Genomic DNA, 20058 nt, shown 5'->3' with positions numbered 1-20058 from the left:
TTTTTTTTTAAGTGACACATTACTTTTACATTTGCAATGAAATATCCGAGTTACTCTTCTGTCCATGTGTTAAGAGATATCAGGAGTAAGTGCAGATACAGAGGCAATTTCTTAATCTGAGGCTTAATAATTTCACTTTTGTGTGAAATGGCCTTTTTAGCTGCCAAAAAAGAAAAAAAGCATTACTTTTTCATAAAAAGTACCTAAGTTAGTTACAATACAGAGTAACACTGCATTGTAATGCATTACTTTTAAAAGTAACTTTCCCCAACACTGGCAATAGTTAATTTTACCATATTGTAATAGGCATGAAACAAATGCACACAAAAAAATCTGGTGAATTTTTTTTCACATATTACATGGGCTAGAGCATTCTTTCAGAAAATTCATAATAAATGACATTTTACGCACAGCGCAGCTATTCCAGGTTTCCGTAGCTTTTACTTTGATTAGCATAGACACAACTGCAGAGCAGGAGACGTACTGTTGAGTGGGAGGGTTTAATCTGCTGAAGTGGGGGCTAAAGCTCTGTTTAGAATGTTTAACTCTGTGTGGATGTCTGAGGCAAGGAGGGATGATTACTGTCATCCTCCCTCATAACTGCCAGTCACAACACGCAGAGGGAGGGACGCTGCTCAGCGGGGCCCTTGCACATGCAGACGAGCGGCGCAGAGAACGCAGCCGTGTGCTCGGCTCCCACATGTTTCATCTCTTACTTACCTAAGGGCGGTGCGTTTTTAGAGGAGCAGACAGTACGCCGCCTGTCAGAGAGACTCACTCTTTTGAGAATGACGACGTAGGCAGTTGGGACCAGCAGACTCGAATCATGTTTTAAATATTCTCCTCTCGACATCGAACTTACAGCGTTCGTAACACCAAGACTTCTGACAGGAGAAGGTGGGGAACTGCCGTTATGTCATGTTTGAATTTCCTGGCCCGAAAATATGGGCTTTTTGACAGTCTACGTTCTCAGCAGAAGAGGAATTTCTTCAAAGCGCTTGTCAGGAAAAAGATTAATTGTGTTTCCTGTCCCTGGAGTACCACAGATTGGCCATTACAAAACAGTTTTTATCTCATTGGTTCAGGCAATGCCTTTCAACCCCTCTCCAAATGAAACCTTATTATTGTCCCCATGCCTCAACTTAATAAGTGACAGTTTTCTCACAAAACTGTGTTTTTCTCCTATCCTCCCCCATCGTAGGTGTCATTGCCCACACAACGAATTACGTCTGCCGAAGAAAAAGAGTGTCAAATGGCTCTCTTCTCCAGTGTTTCCCATAATTTACTTGACGTGTGATTAAAAATAATGCCCCCGTGTACCACCAGCGTCCCAGAAGAGTAGGAAATTGGTTCTGAGTGGGCAGTGAAGAAGAACTTTATGTTCTGTGCTTCAAGGAGAGACATTGCTAAAAGCCATAAAGGGATGAACACATAAACAGCCGTCCTGCCAGTGGGAAAGAAGATTTGTAGATATCTGTTGTTTAGGCCTATGTTTGTTTTTTAGGTGACAATGCCTGCCGGGTGAATTATGGCGGTTGTGGTACCCTCTGTTTGGCCGTCCCGGGAGGCCGGGTGTGCGCGTGTGCCGACAATCAGCACCTGGACAAGAACAATGTCACATGCTCTGGTAGGCTGTTTTAAATACCATTCCCTTAGAAAAAATTACGAGGCAAGTAGTCTGAGAAGGACTAGGAGAGTCACTTAAAAAAAATTTAATTAAATATGGTTGTTTGTAGCTTAGCTGGCAGCCAGTGGTCATCAAGGTTTATTTAAGAAAATGCTTTTTTTATTGGATTTAAAACATTTTATTTTATTTTATATTTTATTTTAAATTTTTTGTTTTTAATGAAGATGAATTAAATAGTTGTAAATGTTCTGATGATTTAAAATGTAAAATTATTTATATTTTAAATAATTTAAAATTGATATGAAATTATTTAAATTATACATTTCTAATTTATTGCTTTATTTTATTTCATATTTACCTTTTATTAAACATGAATTAATCGAATTTATTTTAAATGTTCTTCTGATAAAAAATTTTCATTATTAAAAATGTATATAAATGTAAATTTAACTTCAAAATTGATTACAAATTATTTAACACTGATTTAATACTATGTAAAATAATTTTTAAAATATACATTGCAAATTATTTTTTTTATTTTAAATGTAACAGTTTTTAAACATTTTTTTAAATATTTTTAAACATTTTTTAACTTTGTTTTTAAACATGAATTAAATAATTTAAATGTTCTGATTAATTTATATTTTAAATAATTAAAAAATGTATTTAAAGTTCTTTAAAACAGATTTAAAATTTGTAAAAAAAATTATAATAATTATAAATTGCTAATTTATTGCTTTATTCTGTTTTATCTTATATATAATTTTTTTAACATGAATTAAATAGTTTTAAATGTTCTTATGATTTAAAATTTTCATTATTTAAATTTTAAATAATTTTAAAATTGATTACAAAATATTTAAAAATGATTTAAAACTATTAAAATTATTTTTAAATTATCAGTGCTGATTTATTGCTTTATTTTATTTTAAATTTACCTTAATCTTTAAACATAAATTAAATATTCAGATTTTTTAAAATTCAGATTTTTTTTTCACATTACTATTTTAATTTATTTTATTTATTTTAGTAGCACTCCTAGTCATCCATAGAAATCATCATTGACTCAAATAAAGACAAGGACAGAATCTAAGTTTATACTGCTTTAAATAGTTTGTTTCATCATGTTGCAATGCTATAATAACAAGAAAAGTAACACGTTTCATTTATTTGAAAAAGTACCATAAAAATAATGGTATACATTCAAAAAACAATCTGTACTTTATTTGTATTTTTCTCCTCAGTCTCCACATCACCCCAAGACTGTCTGAATATATTTTCCTTGAAGTTATTTTCCACAATTCAGGTTTTTTTTTTTCTTCTCCTGAAGACTCTGCAGGTCAAGAGGAGCCCCAGCGGTGCAAAAATGATGAGTTTCAGTGCAGGAACTGGCGCTGTGTACGAGTCAATTGGATTTGTGATGGAGACGATGACTGTTTAGATGGCAGTGATGAGGAGGCCCACATATGCAGTATGTATCTTGTTTTCGTTCTCTCTGACGGCGACGTATAATCCCTGTTGTGTCTGCTTTACTGAACCATCAAACCTCTGTGGCCTGAAGCGGTGTCATTTAACATGCACAAAGTGTCATATATGTCTGTGATGTATCACTCAATACAAAATTTTCATTCTGTTCAGGTATCACAGGTGTCATCCATTTTTTACCGACCTGGTAATAAGATGAACACTGCAACAATATCGCAAAAGCATTTATTTGTAAAGAGAGCAAAAATATAGTGGTTGGTCAAAAAAATACAGGTGCATCTCAATAAATTAGAATGTCATGGAAAAGTTCATTTATCTCAGTAATTCAACTCAAATTGTGAAACTTGTGTATTAAATAAATTCAGTGCACACAGACTGAAGTAGTTTAAGTCTTTGCTTATTTTAATTGTGATTATTTGGCTTACATTTTACAAAAACCCACCAATTCACTATCTCAACAAATTAGAATACTTCATAAAACCAATAAAAAAACATTTTTAGTGAATTGTTGGCCTTCTGGAATGTATGATCATTTACTGTATATGTACTCAATACTTGGTTGGGGCTCCTTTTGCTTTAATTACTGCCTCAGTTCGACGTGGCATGGAGGTGATCAGTCTGTGGCACTGCTGAGGTGGTATGGAAGCCCAGGTTTCTTTGACAGTGGCCTTCAGCTCATCTGCATTTTTTGGTCTCTTGTTTCTCATTTTCCTCTTGACAATACCCTATAGATTCCCTATGGGACATTGCACCCCAAATCATCCCAGACTGTGGAAACTTAACACTGGACTTCAAGCAACTTGGGCTATGAGCTTCTTCACCCTTCCTCCAGACACTAGGACCTTGGTTTCCAAATGAAATACAAAACTTGCTCTCATTTGAAAAGACTTTGGACCACTGGGCAACAGCCCATTTCTTCTTCTCCTTAGCCCAGATAAGACACCTCTGATGTTGTCTGTGGTTCAGGAGTGGCTTAAAAAGAGGAATACGACAACTGTAACCAAATTCCTTGACATGTCTGTGTGTGGTGGCTCTTGATGCCTTGACCCCAGCCTCAGTCCATTCATGTGAAGTTCGCCCAATTTCTTGAATCGATTTTGCTTGACAAGCCTCTCAACTTTCTGTTAATATGCTTGTATACAGCACTCTATGAACAGCCAGCTTCTTTGGCAATGAATGTTTGTGGGTTACCCTCCTTGTGAAAGATGTCAGTGATTTTCTTCTGGACAACTGTCAGATCAGCAGTCTTCTCCATGATTGTAGCCTAGTGAACCAAACTGAGAGACCATTTTGACGGCTCAGGAAACCTTTGCAGGTGTTTTGAGTTGATTAGTTGAGTTGATCACCATATTCTAATTTGTTCAGATAGTGAATTGGTCGTTTTTTGTTAAATGTGAGCCAAAGTCATCACAATTAAAAGAACCAAAGACTTAAACTACTTCAGTCTGTGTGCATTGAATTTATTTAAAACACAAGTTTCACAATTTGAGTTGAATTACTGAAATAAATGAACTTTTCCATGACTTTCTAATTTATTGAGATGCACCTGTAGTTTAGTGGTCATTATGCAGATTTTACAATGCACAATGCGCCGATTGACCAGTCAGAATCAATAAATCCAGACAGCTGTATAATAAGTAAATCTATAAGCTGAGAAAATGTATACCGTAGCTTGAATTGCACTGGATAAAAGCATCTACATAAATGTAAATCTGAACAAGCAGACTGTTTGCATATCATTTGTAGATAATTAACAAGTTGCTAATTGACATCTCAGGAAAAAACGGCTGCAATATCAAACGGGAACAACGCCAGTACCCGAATGTTCTCCCACGCACAGCATTCTACTGCACAATCAGCTCACGAGCTAATCGATAAGATAAGCACCATGTTAAAACGTTGGGGGCTGAGTCATTTTTCACTATGAGAAATACTTTAACGTGATGTTCTGCCAGAATTATCAGAATTGCAAAATCAATTTTCTGCTCTGCTGGGATGTCCTATAGTTTAATACGGCTAAAACTTTACTGCCTGATCCCACTTGAATCCGGTTTTCCATTTCATCTGTTACTCATCGTCTGTTGGGGACGCGTTGAGTATCCAGGGTTATGAGCAATAGCAGGTTCTATTATTAAACAGAGCAAATAGTAGAGGAAAACACAGGCGCTATTTTAAATAAACTCAAAAGCCTGAGGGCAAATGCATATTTTTGAGATAAATGTGAAGCTAGCTCAGGAGAATAGATGAATAGCACAATGAAAACTGCTGTGTCAAAACAAAAGTAGAGTATTATGCATATGAACTCACTTATATGTAGAGCGGGCTGTCAGCAGTATAACAAAACATGTCTAAATAAATAAAAAAATAAATACAAATGACAGAAATATATGTCAAGCCTGCGAATGCTTTGTAACATTCTTAGATACAATATGTATTTTTTAGAACAAAACATTTTCTGTTTGACACGCACTGAGATTTTTCTTTCTTTTGTTCCTTCCAGCTAACCACAGTTGCCCGGTTGACCAGTTCAAGTGTCCCAATAATCGCTGCATACCCAAAAGGTGGCTTTGTGATGGAGCCGACGACTGTGGAGATTACGAAGATGAGTCTAATAAAACATGCTCAGGTAAAGCTCTACTTCCTCATACATATTAAACAGATTCATCCACCAATATGTGCCAGAAATACACTGGGGTCACTTATTATAAAACTTATGAAACGTATTAATCCTACAATAAACCTACTGAATTATTGTAATATTCTTTCTCATTTCAGAGTCGCATAACTGTAGAATTTTAAAGCAAATATTAATATCACTTAATTGTTAATATTTATTAATTAACATCATATTATAAGTGACATAACTTGGCAACCCACATACTTTTTTTAATTACCAAATTAAATTAATTTAATTAAAGAGTTTTTTATATAAAATTGTCTTGGCAGAATTAAAAAGTTGAATTACACGCATATAAAATTGTTATATTGTTATATAAAATTGTTTTAAGAAGCAAAATATTGATTCTACGATTATATATACTGTTAGAGGTAAAAATGTTTTAAAAAAACAGTGTTAAGTAGAAATTGTGAACATTGCAGTTTTCTTTTTCCTTTCTTTTTGCTGTCATGAACTGCCTTTTTATTATTATTTTTTATTATGTTATTAAGATTTTTACATCAAAAAACATCCAGATTTAGAAGTAATAGGTTATTTTCTGTCCTATTTTGACCCCCTTTATCAGAACTCTCTGTTTGAATAGGTGTGGCGAATTGTAGACTCTGAGGTAAACACCCAGAATAGCTAATAGTTGTGTATGTTTGACAGCCTACATCCGTCATAGATCTAAAATGTTATAATGTATCAGTATTATAAACATTATAAAAACTTACAGGATGTTACAATGTACAGTGTATGTCAAAAGATCAAGGAAATTTTGATTTCTCAGTTCATAATCCCTTTAAAAAGTAAGTGACAGCATCAGATTCTGCAGCTCTAGAGTGATTCACCTCCTATTTTTGAAATGTTGGCTTGTTATGTATCTCACTGATGAGTGTTTAAATTCACAATATCTGTCAGAGAGTCAAGCTACCTCTCTCAGGTACTGTAATAGGGCAAGGAGCATTGAGTTGATTTTAATGGGAGCATGATAATCGATAAGTGCGTATGTGCAATGAAGTGAACTTTCTCGCTACGGATTGTCAGAATCACTTTTCCCCCAACCTTCTTTTTACATCCTAGAGTAACACCTGGCCTGTTTCCAGGAGTTAACACTCTTTCACTAGTTTAAGTGCTGTAAGATCAATGGAAGGGAAGAACAGATGTGATAAATGCTGTCAACAGTCTGACATCTCTCTGATAAAGCTGACCCTCCAGCCGGAGACGGCTCAGACCTTTGTTGACTTGGCAGAAGCTGTTAGAGCAAAGCGATGTGGAACACAAATGATTATACTGAATCAGTGAGGAGCTGAAATTGACAGCAGATATTAAAGCGGTTTAATATTTCATGATTCAAGATGATCTGAAGCAGAGAATTGCTGGAATTGGCTGTAAAATAGTCTCTGGTGTATCAATGAAATTTTGATCAGTAAGCTTGGAATTAAATGATTGCCTTTCGGTGGGACGAATTCCTGGAGTCACACATCAGTCTAAACCTCCTTAAAGAAATTACCCTTAGACTTTAATTGATTACCCCTTATCTGTGTGTTCAAAGTATGGCCACTAGGATTAGGAATCAAAAAACTGGTGCAAGGTCATGCGTGTGTGAGTTTCATTTAAAAAGAATCATTTTTGTTGTCGTCGGTTCTGTTAATGGATTTTTGTTTTGAAACAGCACAAGAATGCTGGGTAAGAAGGGCAGCTCTTCTGTTCCTTTGTTATCAGTTTATATGAAAGGAAGCAAAGAGTCGTTCCCCCTTGTACTTTAAATAATAAATGCAACAACCTGAAGTATAGTAATGTTTACATTTCTTTTAAAGGGAACCTCGGGTATTAAGACGTCTATGGCTTGATATAACATAAATTGTCTTTTACTGAAACATGTAGTAGAAAACCCAAAAGATTTACGTTTTCTTAAAAAATCCACATTATTTAGGACTATGTGGGGGCTATTATTTAGATGGTGTGAAATGGTTGCACTCAGTGAGCTACTGGCACTACTTGTTGCTATTTTTACTTCAACACAACAAAATAAATTACTGATACATATTCTATATCAGTACATAATCTGAAACTGTAATTTTCAGTCCTAGTGCAAAAAAAAGAAGAAATGTAAATCTTCACTGCTTTCCAAGCAAGAAAAAAAGGAGAAAAGAATGGGAACGAATGGATGAATAAAACTTTCTAAAGACCCACGCCTTTAGTTTAATCATATCGTATCAGTATTTTATTTTCCGTGTATTTTGAGTGGTTTTGTGGTAAAAATCTGTTCTCTAAACATTTCCTAAACATTTTTCTTGCTCAAAATTGCCAAATAAATGAATAATATCATTATGTGAAATCAGAATAAAAAATATTCAAGATGATCTGAAGCAGAGAATTGCTTGGATTGGCTGTAAAAAAGTCTCTGGTGTGTCATTGAAATTTTGATCAGTAGGCTCAGAATTAAATAATTGCCTTTTGGTGGGACGAATTCCTGGAGCCACACATCAGACTAAACCGCCTTAAAGAAATGACCCTTAGACTTCAAATAATTACCCCTTATCTCTGTGTTCAAAATATGTCCACTAGGATTAAGAATCAAAAACTAGTGCAAGGTGTGTTAAATTTAAATAAAACTATTTTTTATTTTTTTTTGTTGTTGCTGTTGGTGGTTCTGTTAATGGTTTTTCATTTTGTGTTTTGTTTTGTTTTAAAACAGCAGAAGAATGCTGGGTAAGAAGGGTAGCCTTTCTGTTCCTTTATTATCAGTTCTTATAAAAAGGAAGCAAAGAGTCTTTCCCCCTTGTACTTTAAATAATAAATGCAACAACCTGAAGTATAGTAATGTTTACATTTCTTTTAAAGAGAACCTTGGGTATTAAGACCTCTGTGGCTTAATATAACGTAAATTATGTCTCTTACTGAAATATGTAGTAGAAAACATAGTAGTCATTTAAACAAATCCACATTGTTTCATATATATTTTGGACTATGGGACTATGAAATGGTTGCACTCGGTGAGCTACTGGTGCGACCTGTTGCTGTTTTTACCGCAACACAACGCGGAAAATAAAATACTGATACATATTCTATATTAGTACATAATATGAAACTGTCATTTTCAGTCCTAGGGCAACAAAAGAAGAAATGTAAGTCTTCACTGCTTTCCAAGCGATAAGAAGAGGAGAAAAGAATGGGAAGATGCTTGTGGATGAATAAAACTCCTAAAGACCTGCGTCTTTGTTCTCTCCACTTTAGCCCTGATGCATTTGATGCTTTTAGTAGACCACAGCTACTGAAAGAGCTGCAGAAACAAGAAACAATCCCATCCTGGCAGGATATAAACATGCCAACGCTTGTCATAAAGCCGCAGCCACTGAAGGAGTTTCTCAGCGCGGATTTTACTCGATATCCAGCTGTGTTTAGAGTCCATGTGGGAAAAGTCTAGTACAGTATTTGGTTTAAGCCTACGGTTAAATCCACTGCCACCTGTAAGCTCTTTCAGTAGCTGTGGTCATCGTATCAGTATTTTATTTTCCGTGTTGTGTATTCTGAGTTGTTTAGTGGTAAAAATAGCAACAGGTAGCGCCTGTAGCTCACAGAGTGCAACCATTTTACGCCATAATGATGCCCCCCATAGTCCAAAATATGTATAAAATGATTTAGATTTAATTAATAACAATTTTTAAATGCATCTTTCATGGCTTTTCTACTACATATTTCAGTAAGAGACATTATTTACATTAAATTAAGCCATACAAGTGTTTTTGCTTTGCTTTGTTCCTCCAAGAATAGTATTAATTGTATTATTCTGTTGAAATCTGTTGAATTTGCTCTCTAAACGTTTCCTGCCAAATAAATAAATAATTGAATCCTTATGTGTAATCAGAAAAAAAAAATATTATATTCTTTGTGATTCATATCTCAGGTGCTTGCTGCTAAATGCTCTAAATGTCATGACTAATCAGATTATCTTGTTCCTTTTATCGTTTTGTCTTTAGCCCAGCCATGTCGGGCTGGTCAGTTCACCTGTGGTAACGGTCGCTGTGTACCAGAAGCGTGGCGCTGTGATCAAGATGATGACTGTGGAGACATGTCAGACGAGTCCACTTCCTGTGGTGAGTCACTGTCCTACTAGCTAATTGGATTGGCAAATTCGGCTGGTGTAACTGGTGAATCTGTCAGCGCTGTCATCATGAACCTGCTTTATTTAGGACGAGTCTCTTTTATCTCTTTTCCACCAACACAGTGCCACTGCTTGTTTTTAAATCTGGCTCCTAACCACTTCTGCAACCAAACTACTTAAAATCAAACTGAAAAACAAGTTTGTTTATGGACACTAAACAAGCTATAACATAGTATGCTCGTCTCTCAAATCAGCAAAAACACTTGCCAGTTCTTAGAGAGCAGTGACTCTAAAGGTGTATTTTTGCCGCCCACTCTTACATTATTTCACCACCTGCATCTTCTTGTCAATGTTCAGGACCGAGTACAATGTTAACCAAGAACATTTCTCTTCTCCAGCCCCCGAGTCTGTACTTTTAGAAGCAACGGAAAGGGAATTAAACTTAGATGTAGCAGCTTTTAGGAGTGTGGCAGTAATACAAATCACAGATTCTCTGATGTTAAAAGCTCACCCTTACCACATCCCAGACCCTGAAAGCAGACAAAAGGAAATGACACAGGGCTTTGAGAGGAAATGACCCAGGAAGGTTACCACTGTGAACTCCCATAGTAAAATGACTATTCAAAGCAGTACATGAATGCTGAGAATGCTGGGTAAGACAGGTAGCCCTTTGAAGAGGCTCAGCCTTTGTCATCAGTTCTTATGAAAAGAGGCAAAGAGTCTTTTCTCCCTTCGACTTTAAATAAATGAAAAATGCATAATGATAGTTATGCATAAATTTAGTTTACTCCTAAAGGTGATGTTTTTTTCTATTTTTTTCCTACTTTATTCTATACCAGAAACAAAATAAAGTTTTGTTTTTTTTTTGTTTTTTTTTAAATAAATGTCAGTCTTTTATCATCTCTAGCTCATCCTGTTTTCTGTTGACTATGCACAAAAATCACCATTCGAGCATGTGATGCATTGTTTCCCTGGGGTCTCTGTGCATTGATACATACATTGAAAGGTCTGTGTAAATGCATCTTTTCATGGTGTGTATATATTACTTCTCCTTCCTGCCACTTTTACTCCCTCAAGCACAAAATTGAAATTCTGCCTCTTCTGCCATTTCTCTATCATGCTATGCACTAACAATGTAAGTTTCTGGGGTTCTGTCACCAAATGCTGCAAATTGCTCAAAGTGCCATTGTCTTGGTTACCTCCGCTGTGTCTTAGGCTGCCTCAGTACACTCTTGCACAAACACTCCCAGTGTAAGCAGTAATTAGAGTGCACGCCTGACTTCACTTAATCGTAATCAAGCTGGGCTGAGAGACGTGGAGCTCCACCGCCTCCCACAACTGCACTGCACACAACACACCTGAATCGCAGTGACGCTCAGCTTGCTGTATGCTAATTGCCATTTTCGAAGTATTCTCAGCGTTCAGAATGTTTTTTTTCTACTTAGAATATTGGTTTAACAGTATACAGTATACAAATAAACAAACCCCACTGTAATAGAAATTATTTACTCAGGCTCATATCATTCTTGCTTTGTGTTTAATTGATTTATTTATGTATTTATTTATTTATTTATTTTAAGACTTCTGAACTGCTCTTTTACATGCATTGAAAATGGATAGTTTAGCCACATTTTTCTTCGATGTGGAAGTAAGCCTATGGGTGAGACTTTCAGTTCATTATCCGCTATAGGGAAATAACTAGAAGAATAACAACATGCAGTAAATGGTAAAACTGTTTGCACTACAAACCAGTGTGCTCATAATTAAGATAAGGAATAATTGACGATGGGCCGTTAAATTCTTAGAAAATAATGCACACCCGAGGTAGCCCTTACAGCTCATCCAACCCCTTCGTTGCTAGTTCCAAAACATCATTTTAGACCTAGTAACGACACTTGAGCCGTTGATAGCAAACTAATGCAGTTAATAATGAAGTTTAGATAGACCGACAGACAGTCAGACAGACAGAAAGAGAGAGGGAGAGAGAGATTAAGCTTGTGAATTACCTCTCTTATGTCTGTCTCTCAAAAGTGATTGGCAGCATCGTCTTTACTCCTCAAGACCACACTGTTACCTCGCTTGTGAGAAATGCCATGTAGTTTTTAAGTTGTTAATCGTCAGAACAGCGCTAACATTAGCGCGTATGCTAACGTGTGTGCAAACTGTATGTGTGTGCATCTGTAAGGGAGAGAGAGTGGGAGAAATAGAGCTTTCTGTACATAATAAAATAAAATGTACATAAAAAAATATTGTGGTAAAATAAGTCATATTGTGGCAAAAACATGAAAATAATCTGTTGTTTTTATCCTATTGGTTACTGTATTGATTTGTTTGGTCAGTGTGATTGTAGGTTTTGGTTGTTTTGCTGTTTTGGGCTGTAAGGATCTTTGAAATAACTGAAATCGTGTGGCAAAGTGATATAGACATGTAATGCGGTCAAGTGCTGCCTGGAGCTATGATCGCCATGCGTTTCCCTGAAAATAATGAACACCATTAGAACGTTCATCAGCCAATCAGATTTAAGCATTCAAGGGCCCCGTAGTATAAATTAAAATAATATGGTAAGACACACCAATTTATAATATCAAGCAGCAAAACGAGCTAAAAATATCTTGACGCGGATTAAACAGGAAGCCAGACCCATATAATTTACAAATGGCCGCACACGCTCTTACGAGAAGAAAAAGGTGGATAGATTTAAATGATAAAAAGGTTTTATTCTGATATAAACTTGACCTTGAAATGATATGCATATGCAAGTCATTTGTAGTTGCCCTTCAGTATTGTTATGTAAAGACAAAATGCGATAACTACGTACTTTTTTTTTTTTCATTTCAATTCAAAATTGATGTATGATACGCTATGGTTATATTTTGGAATTTTAGACTATGATATGTCATATGGTGTGTCAGATTCGGCACAACTCTCATTCAAAAAAGCTAAATGTGGATTATTATCAAATTGTTTCGAAATGTAACATTATTAAGTTTGAATATTATTAAATCGTATTAATGATATATTGATATTTATGTAATAAATATGTATATAGTAGTATTTATACACTACTGTTCAAAAGTTTGGGATCAGTAAGACTTGTAATGTCTTTTATGCTCATCAAGGCTGCATTTATTTGATCAAAAATAGAGATAAAAAAGTAATAATGTTATAATATTATAATACTTTAAAATATAATTTATTCCTGTGTTGCAAAGCTGGTTTATTATTAGAATGATCTATGTTGGCAACTCTTGAGCTGACTATTTTTGAATAAAAAGTTAAAAAGAACAGCATTTATGTAAAATATAAATCATTTCTTATATGTGTTTGCAATTCTTTTTTAATCAGTTTAACACATCTTTGTATTGATTTCTTTCTAAAAAAAAAAAAGTATGCTATTTACTGACCCCAAACTTTTAACTGCAGTGTATAGACCTTTTTCCTGAGTAAACGATGAGCGCCGCCATTACGAATTCTAACGTCAGATTGAATGCTTTTCTGTTCCGGTTTCCATAGGAACCCATTCAAATAGCGTCCATCTGTTTTTAATGTAGCTAACGTCCACTGCTTCGTGTCATCTACACACTCATTAAAGTGTGTGTCATAAAATGACAAATGACGGTCATTGCGACATTGCCAAGTGATGGCGCTATGGAGCCATGCGCTTTTTAAAAACATTTTAGTAGCTTTAACATTAGTTTATTAGCTTGGAATATACCCTAATTTGACTAGAAACAATGCAGACCGGAAATGCAAAGCATTCTTTCAGTTAAGAGTCGGACTTACTTCCGTGTTCAGGAAAAACGTCTATATTGTTAGAAAAAAATTCAATTTAAATAAATGCAATTCTTTATAACTTTTTATTCATCAAATAATTCTTAAGTATCACAGGTTCCAAAAAAATATTAAGCAACACAACTGTTTCCAGCACTGATAATAAATGAGTATATTAGAATTATTTCGGAAGGATTATTTGACACTGAATACTGGAGTAATGATGCTGAAAATTCAGCTTTGATCACATGAATAAATTACATTTGAATGTTTATTAAAATAGCAAAACGTTATTTTACATTGTAATAATATTTCAGATTATTATTTTTTTTCCTGTATTTTGGTCAAATAAACGCAGGCTTGATTTGCATAAGAAATGTATTTAAAATAGCAGTGTATGTATACATTTTTTGTAGTTTCTGCACTTTTACTTTGAAGGGAAGAGTAGTAACAGTAGCTGTTGATGGATGAATGAGATCAAGAATTTGGGATCATGTCTTGTCTAGTAATTCAGTGTTTTGGGGCTATAATTAAAAAAAAGTAATTTAATATATGAATTTCTGCTTCTGTTTTCTTTACTAGACAGCAACTCTAGAGAGCTTGAAGACATTTCCAGATAGGATTGTTTTATAATCTAAGAGAAATGAACTTGAAGTGCCACTGTCTATTGCACAGATTCATATAAGTGATTTTTTTACCCTCAAATCAAATTTCAATGTCCAGAGTTATTACCCCTGCAGTCTCTCTGCTTGTTGTTGAACCTGATCTATTGTGAAAACTGGATGTTGAAAGTAGTAATTGCCAAAGTCAGGGGACTGGAACACTCTGTTGTGAAATTTAGAAGTAGGATTTACTCCTGTCAACAATAACAGAAACATGTTCTGGGAATAAATGTTCAAACACGCCAATTTTTTCTTTTATTTGTTGACTCACCTGTAATCTTGACTTGTAACAGTCCTCTCCTAGATTAGCAACACTCAGAATGATGTGCTTTCCACTGACTTCTAAGAGTTCTTATTTGTGCCGGCAAAGGTTTTATTTGTGAGGGGGAAAGTACAATTCCCTAAAAGTAATTTTCTCTGGGAAACCCACGGGATCTGTTATTTCTGAAATCTCACAAGCTCAGTTTACAGCTGTTGGTGTTTTGGAGATGTCACCCAGTGGAGCAAAATTGCTTTTAAGAAACAGCGAATGATGCCTACGCACACATTCAAGCAATTGTTGCTTAATTTAGCATCCATTTTACAAGTTTCAACTCAATTATTATAAATATGCCCATCTTTGACTCTTTAATTGTGCTGTAATGAAGGAACATAAATATGCTTAATTTCAAAGTGTCAAAGTGTCTAACACATACATTTTCATGCATTTTGTTTTTGACTCTCCACTCAAGAATAAATAAATTAAGAGAGAAAGGGGATTATCTTGATTAAAACACATGCTTATCATTTATATGTAAATGTATGAACTATGATCTATTCTATAACAAGAAGCTTGTTCATTCAATCCCTTCAAGCCATGAGTCATATTAACATTGTGCCCATTAAAACAGCACGCAAGCCTATAAGATGCTCCAAGGGAACCATCCATGTTCATAGTGATGTTTTGTGCACTATTTATATGATTACCCATAATAGTACTTTGTTCTGACACGAAACTAATTTCTGAAAAGACATAGTCTGCAATCAAGTACAACTAGAAAGTATGACAATATTTAGCATATGACTTGTTACCAAACAGAAGCATCAAAAAACATTCACTTAAAAACAAATGCATCATCACACACTCATAATTACCTTTGATAACTTGAAAATGGTTTCATCTGTGGATATACTGTACACATACTACCTGGTGGAGGTTTCTTGACTGAGCTGAGAGACACTTTAAAGAGAAACAGATGTTGTTCCTTCACTGCGTGTCATGTCGCTTTTCCTGTACGCGTATGAGTGTTGATGTATTCATGAATAGATTTAACGGGGTGCAAGTCAAGATACTTACAGTGAGGGGAAAAATTATTTGATCCCCTGCTGATTTTGTACATTTGCCCACTGACAAAGAAATGATCAGTCTATAATTTTAATGGTAGGTTTGTTTGAACAGTGAGAGGCAGTATAAAAACAAAAAATGCATTTCAAAAAAGTTAGAAATTGATTTGCATTTTAATGAGTGAAATAAGTATTTGACCCCTTCACAAAACTTAACTTAGTACTTGGTGGTAGTGCTGGGCGATATGGAAAAATCATGTATCACGATATGGATTATTTTATATCACGATAACGATATATATCACGATATACCAAAATAAAGTACGTTTTCAGTTATTCTCTGAAAAGTTTGACAAAAATATCATTGCATAATTTTTTTGCAACTTTATTTTTATTCGTTATTTGAAGTGACATTTAACTGAACTGTCACAAATGAGAAAAATACATTTTAGTGCAGCAATATAAATGTATCAAATGACAACAGGTGTGGTGGAGGTAGAGCTACAGTAGCCTTCACATTTTTTATCCACATCATAGTTAAATAGTATTATCAAAATAAACTATTTTTTTTTTATTAAAATGCACAGCCATTTCAAGTTTCTGAGCAGAAAAGCACTCAATTATATATATATATATATATATATATATATATATATATATATATATATATATAAAACATTTTTCAACCTTGTAGTGCAAAGTTTACAAACCAAAATGAAGTATCACGCCTGTTTCACACATACTCCGTCTGCAGTCCGTGTGCGTTACGTATGCGGTGCAGAGGCAGCACGGACTCGTTTTGCTTCCACACAGAACGCGTTTGCAGTCCGTTCCTGATCCGCGGGTGTTTACCACAAACACACCATTTATCCGTTATTTTAATTTCAAATCCAATCGTGCTTTTTCAGCATTGGGATACTCTTTTATCACAGTACACTAATACAATATTACTAGACATATTCACGTTTAAACTCAACGTATTATAAACAACGTAGGCTATTATTCAATGCACTTGACTTCTAGATTTGTATATTAAGTTGCTCAAGCAAGTTGCAACACATTTAAACACAGCATAGCTTCCTTTTTATATTGAAATTGGGCTATCACAAATATTTCAAATTAAAACTTACCACAGACAAGCAGTCGGCTCTCTGTGCCTTTCTTTCGTATTAAATCTTTATTAAAAACATATTTAAAAAAACTTTTCTACCTGGACAAGTGCATCTATTATGTTGCCTTGTTTATTTAAAACTGCACTATTTTAAACCTAGCCAAAAAGCCACGTGTTGATTGTGAAACACAGTAGACTGCATTTATATGCATTTATGGTACATTTCCGTGTCAATCCATGTTCATTTTTACAGCGAACAATGCGCTGTCACTTTAATTCAGCGCATGCAGCGCAGCAAAAACAGACTCTGTGCCGAAAGGATCGCTCCACTGCTGCAAACGCACCGCTTCTGGAACGCACTACCGGACAGCAACCGCGTGCAGTGTGAACGATCTGATCCGTTAACATGGGTGCGGAAAAAAATACGCAACGCATACGCACTGCAGACAAAGTATGTGTGAAACAGGCGTGAAACAGGCGTCAGCGTCGGGCGCGGAAACAGTCTTTTGGCAGAGTTTGCACATGACTCTGTTTTGGCTCTGTTGCAAAATGCAACAAAATCACTGACGTACCCACGTGTCGGTAAAAGTACTTCTTGTCTGCTGCCTGCGTAGCAGTTTCAGTTTGTTGTTGCGACTCCGGGCATTCATCTTCAACCTCTTGCGTCTCCATCTTTAGGCTAAGCACTCACGAGTTAAAGCATGTTGCACTCGCAACAACGTAAAGCGTCACGTCGCACAAGACGGAGTTTCTTTGTGAAAAAGTTCGTTTTTATTCTTGATTATCACTTATAGGGTAGAGTATGCATTGCACAGCAACAAGACACTATCATACATTTGTCATAGCCTATTTAATGCAATATTTTCTTTAGTAATTGATCAAATTAGGTTAGAGACGATAGAAACGATAGAAGAGAAATAGGACGATAGACACTTTTCTATCGTCCCCACGATATATATCGTCATATCGCCCAGCACTACTTGGTGGTAAAACCCTTTTTGGCAATCACAGAGGTCAGACATTTCTTCTTGTTGGCTACCAGGTTTACACACATCTCAAGAGGGATTTTGTCCCACTCCTCTTTGCAGATCCTCTCTAAGAAGTCTTTAAGGTTTCGAGGCTGATGTTTGGCAACTTGAACCTTCAGCTCCCTCCACAGATGTTCTATGGGATTAAGGTCTGGAGACTGGCTAGGCCACTACAGGACCTAATGTACTTCTTCTTGAGCCACTACTTTGTTGCCTTGGCCGTGTGTTTTGGGTCATTGTCATGCTGGAATACCAATCCATGAACCATTTCCAAAGCCCTGGCTGAGGGAAGGAGGTTCTCACCCAAGATTTGATGGTACATGGTCCCATCCATCGTCCCTTTACTGCAATATAGTTGTCCTGTCCCCTTAGCGGAAAAACATGTGGGGATGGTGTTCTTGGGGTCATTCCTCCTCTTACAAACACGGCAAGTTGAGTTTATGCCAAAGAGCTAAATTTTTCACCCAGTTCTCCTCTCAGTCATTCAGATGTTCGTTGGCAAACTTGGACCTGTACATGTGCTTTCTTGGGCAGGGGGACTTTGCAGGATCTGCAGGATTTCAGTCCTTCACGGCGTAGTGTGTTACCAATTGTTTTCTTGGTGACTATGGTCCCAGTTGCCTTGAGATCATTGACAAGATCCTCCCGTGTAGTTTCTGAGCTGATTTCTCACCATTCTCACGATCATTGAAACTTCACAAGGTGTTTCTTCCGTTTGCAAATAATCACACCAACGGTTGTCACTTTCTCACCAAGCTGCTTGGCGATAGCCCAGTCCAGCCTTGTGTACACTCTTAAAAATAAAGGTGCTTTACGATGCCATAGAAGACCCTTTTTTTCTCTAAATAGTTTCATAAAGAATCTTTAAGATCTGAAAAACCTTTATTTCGGTTCTTCAGATTATAAAAAGGTAAGAAAGAGATGGTTCTTTAAAGAACCTTTGACTGAATGGTTCTTTGTAGAACCAAAAATGGTTCTTCTATGGCATCGCTGTGAAGAACCTTTTAAAGCACCTTTATTTTTAAGAGTGTAGGTCTACAATCTTGTCCCTAACATCCTTGGACAGCTCTTTGGTCTTGGCCATGGTGGAGAGTTTGGATTGATTGCTTTGGTGGACAGGTGTCTTTTATACAGGTAACAAGCTGAGATTAGGAGCACTTCCTTTAAGAGCGCTCTCCTAATCTCAGCTCATTACATGTATAAAAGACACCTGGGAGCCAGAAATCTTGTTGAATGATAGGGGATAAAATACTTATTTTACTCATTAAAATGCAAATCAATTTATAACTTTTTTTAAAATGCATTTTTGTTGTTAGTCTGTCTCTTACTGTTCAAATAAACCTACCATTAAAATTATAGACTGATTTCTTTGTCAATGGGCAAACAGACAAAATCAGCAGGGGATCAAATGATTTTTTGCCTCAATGTATGAGCTTTTGCAGATTTCATTGATTTAAAACAACTGGTAAATATGCCAGTGGTTTTTTTTTTCCAAAAATGAATCTTTATCCTAAAAAAGAAGTCAATTTTCACTGAAAGGCATTGTGATCCACGGGTTAATAGCAAAACCTGCAGTAATTCATAATGTTGAAACAATAACCTTTTGATATCTTTAAATCAACGCTGTAGTAAAGCGCACAAACCGTGCTATCTCATCGCTGGTGTGTTATTGCTTCCTGGCGAGCTCTTATTGCCTCTGACTGTTTTCCTCTGCATCTGTGAGGTCTCGTTTTCCCTTTGTTTGTGATTTCTTTTCATTAACCTTAGCAAGAAAATAGCAATAATTCACTGTGACATTTCGCGTGACCTTCAGGGTGTTTCGTTTTCCGCAATACTGGCACTAAACTCCACTGGAATGACTTGTGTTGAAAAAAATATGCAGTGCACTGCAAGAGAATAGTCACCGGTTTAAGTTTGCTCCTAAACTTGCAAGTAACCATGAAATTTCCTGAGGACAAAAGAGCCTCCAAATTTAATCTATTAGCATGACAGGGCAATCTGTGCCAGGACAAACTTCTTTTGCAATTTTTCAAAGCTAAAAGCTAAATGAAAAATGGCTTCTTTTCTCCAGTGTATCAAAGAGACAGTGATGTATTGGATGGGGTTCAAGCATCAGGGTTTTTGTGGCGAACGTTTCTCATGGTCTTTCTTTCCGCTCACAGCGTTCCCTACCTGCGAAGCTCTCAGCCAGTTCAGCTGCGCTAATGGGAGGTGCATTAGCATGAAGTGGCATTGTGACTCAGGTGAGTGTATCCAGAAATAAGAAATTCTTTACCATTTGCTTTAC

At 35.8% G+C, this 20058-nt stretch overlaps 1 protein-coding gene across 1 annotated transcript in view; it reads left to right on the top strand.

The window, feature by feature from the left end:
- Window positions 1-20058, top strand: part of lrp1bb (low density lipoprotein receptor-related protein 1Bb) — a 414599-nt gene that overhangs the window by 221972 nt on the left and 172569 nt on the right. Inside the window, exons 14-18 of the mRNA XM_073845088.1 lie at window positions 1505-1627; window positions 2958-3098; window positions 5613-5738; window positions 9752-9868; window positions 19934-20014. Of these exons, the coding sequence (XP_073701189.1) occupies window positions 1505-1627; window positions 2958-3098; window positions 5613-5738; window positions 9752-9868; window positions 19934-20014 (588 nt within the window). The remainder of the gene's footprint in view (window positions 1-1504; window positions 1628-2957; window positions 3099-5612; window positions 5739-9751; window positions 9869-19933; window positions 20015-20058) is intronic.

Source organism: Garra rufa, chromosome 8, assembly GCF_049309525.1.
Source record: "Garra rufa chromosome 8, GarRuf1.0, whole genome shotgun sequence".
Classification (NCBI taxonomy): domain Eukaryota; kingdom Metazoa; phylum Chordata; class Actinopteri; order Cypriniformes; family Cyprinidae; genus Garra; species Garra rufa.
The sequence above is the reverse complement of the archived record's forward strand: the minus strand, read 5'-3'. Positions and strand labels throughout refer to the sequence as shown.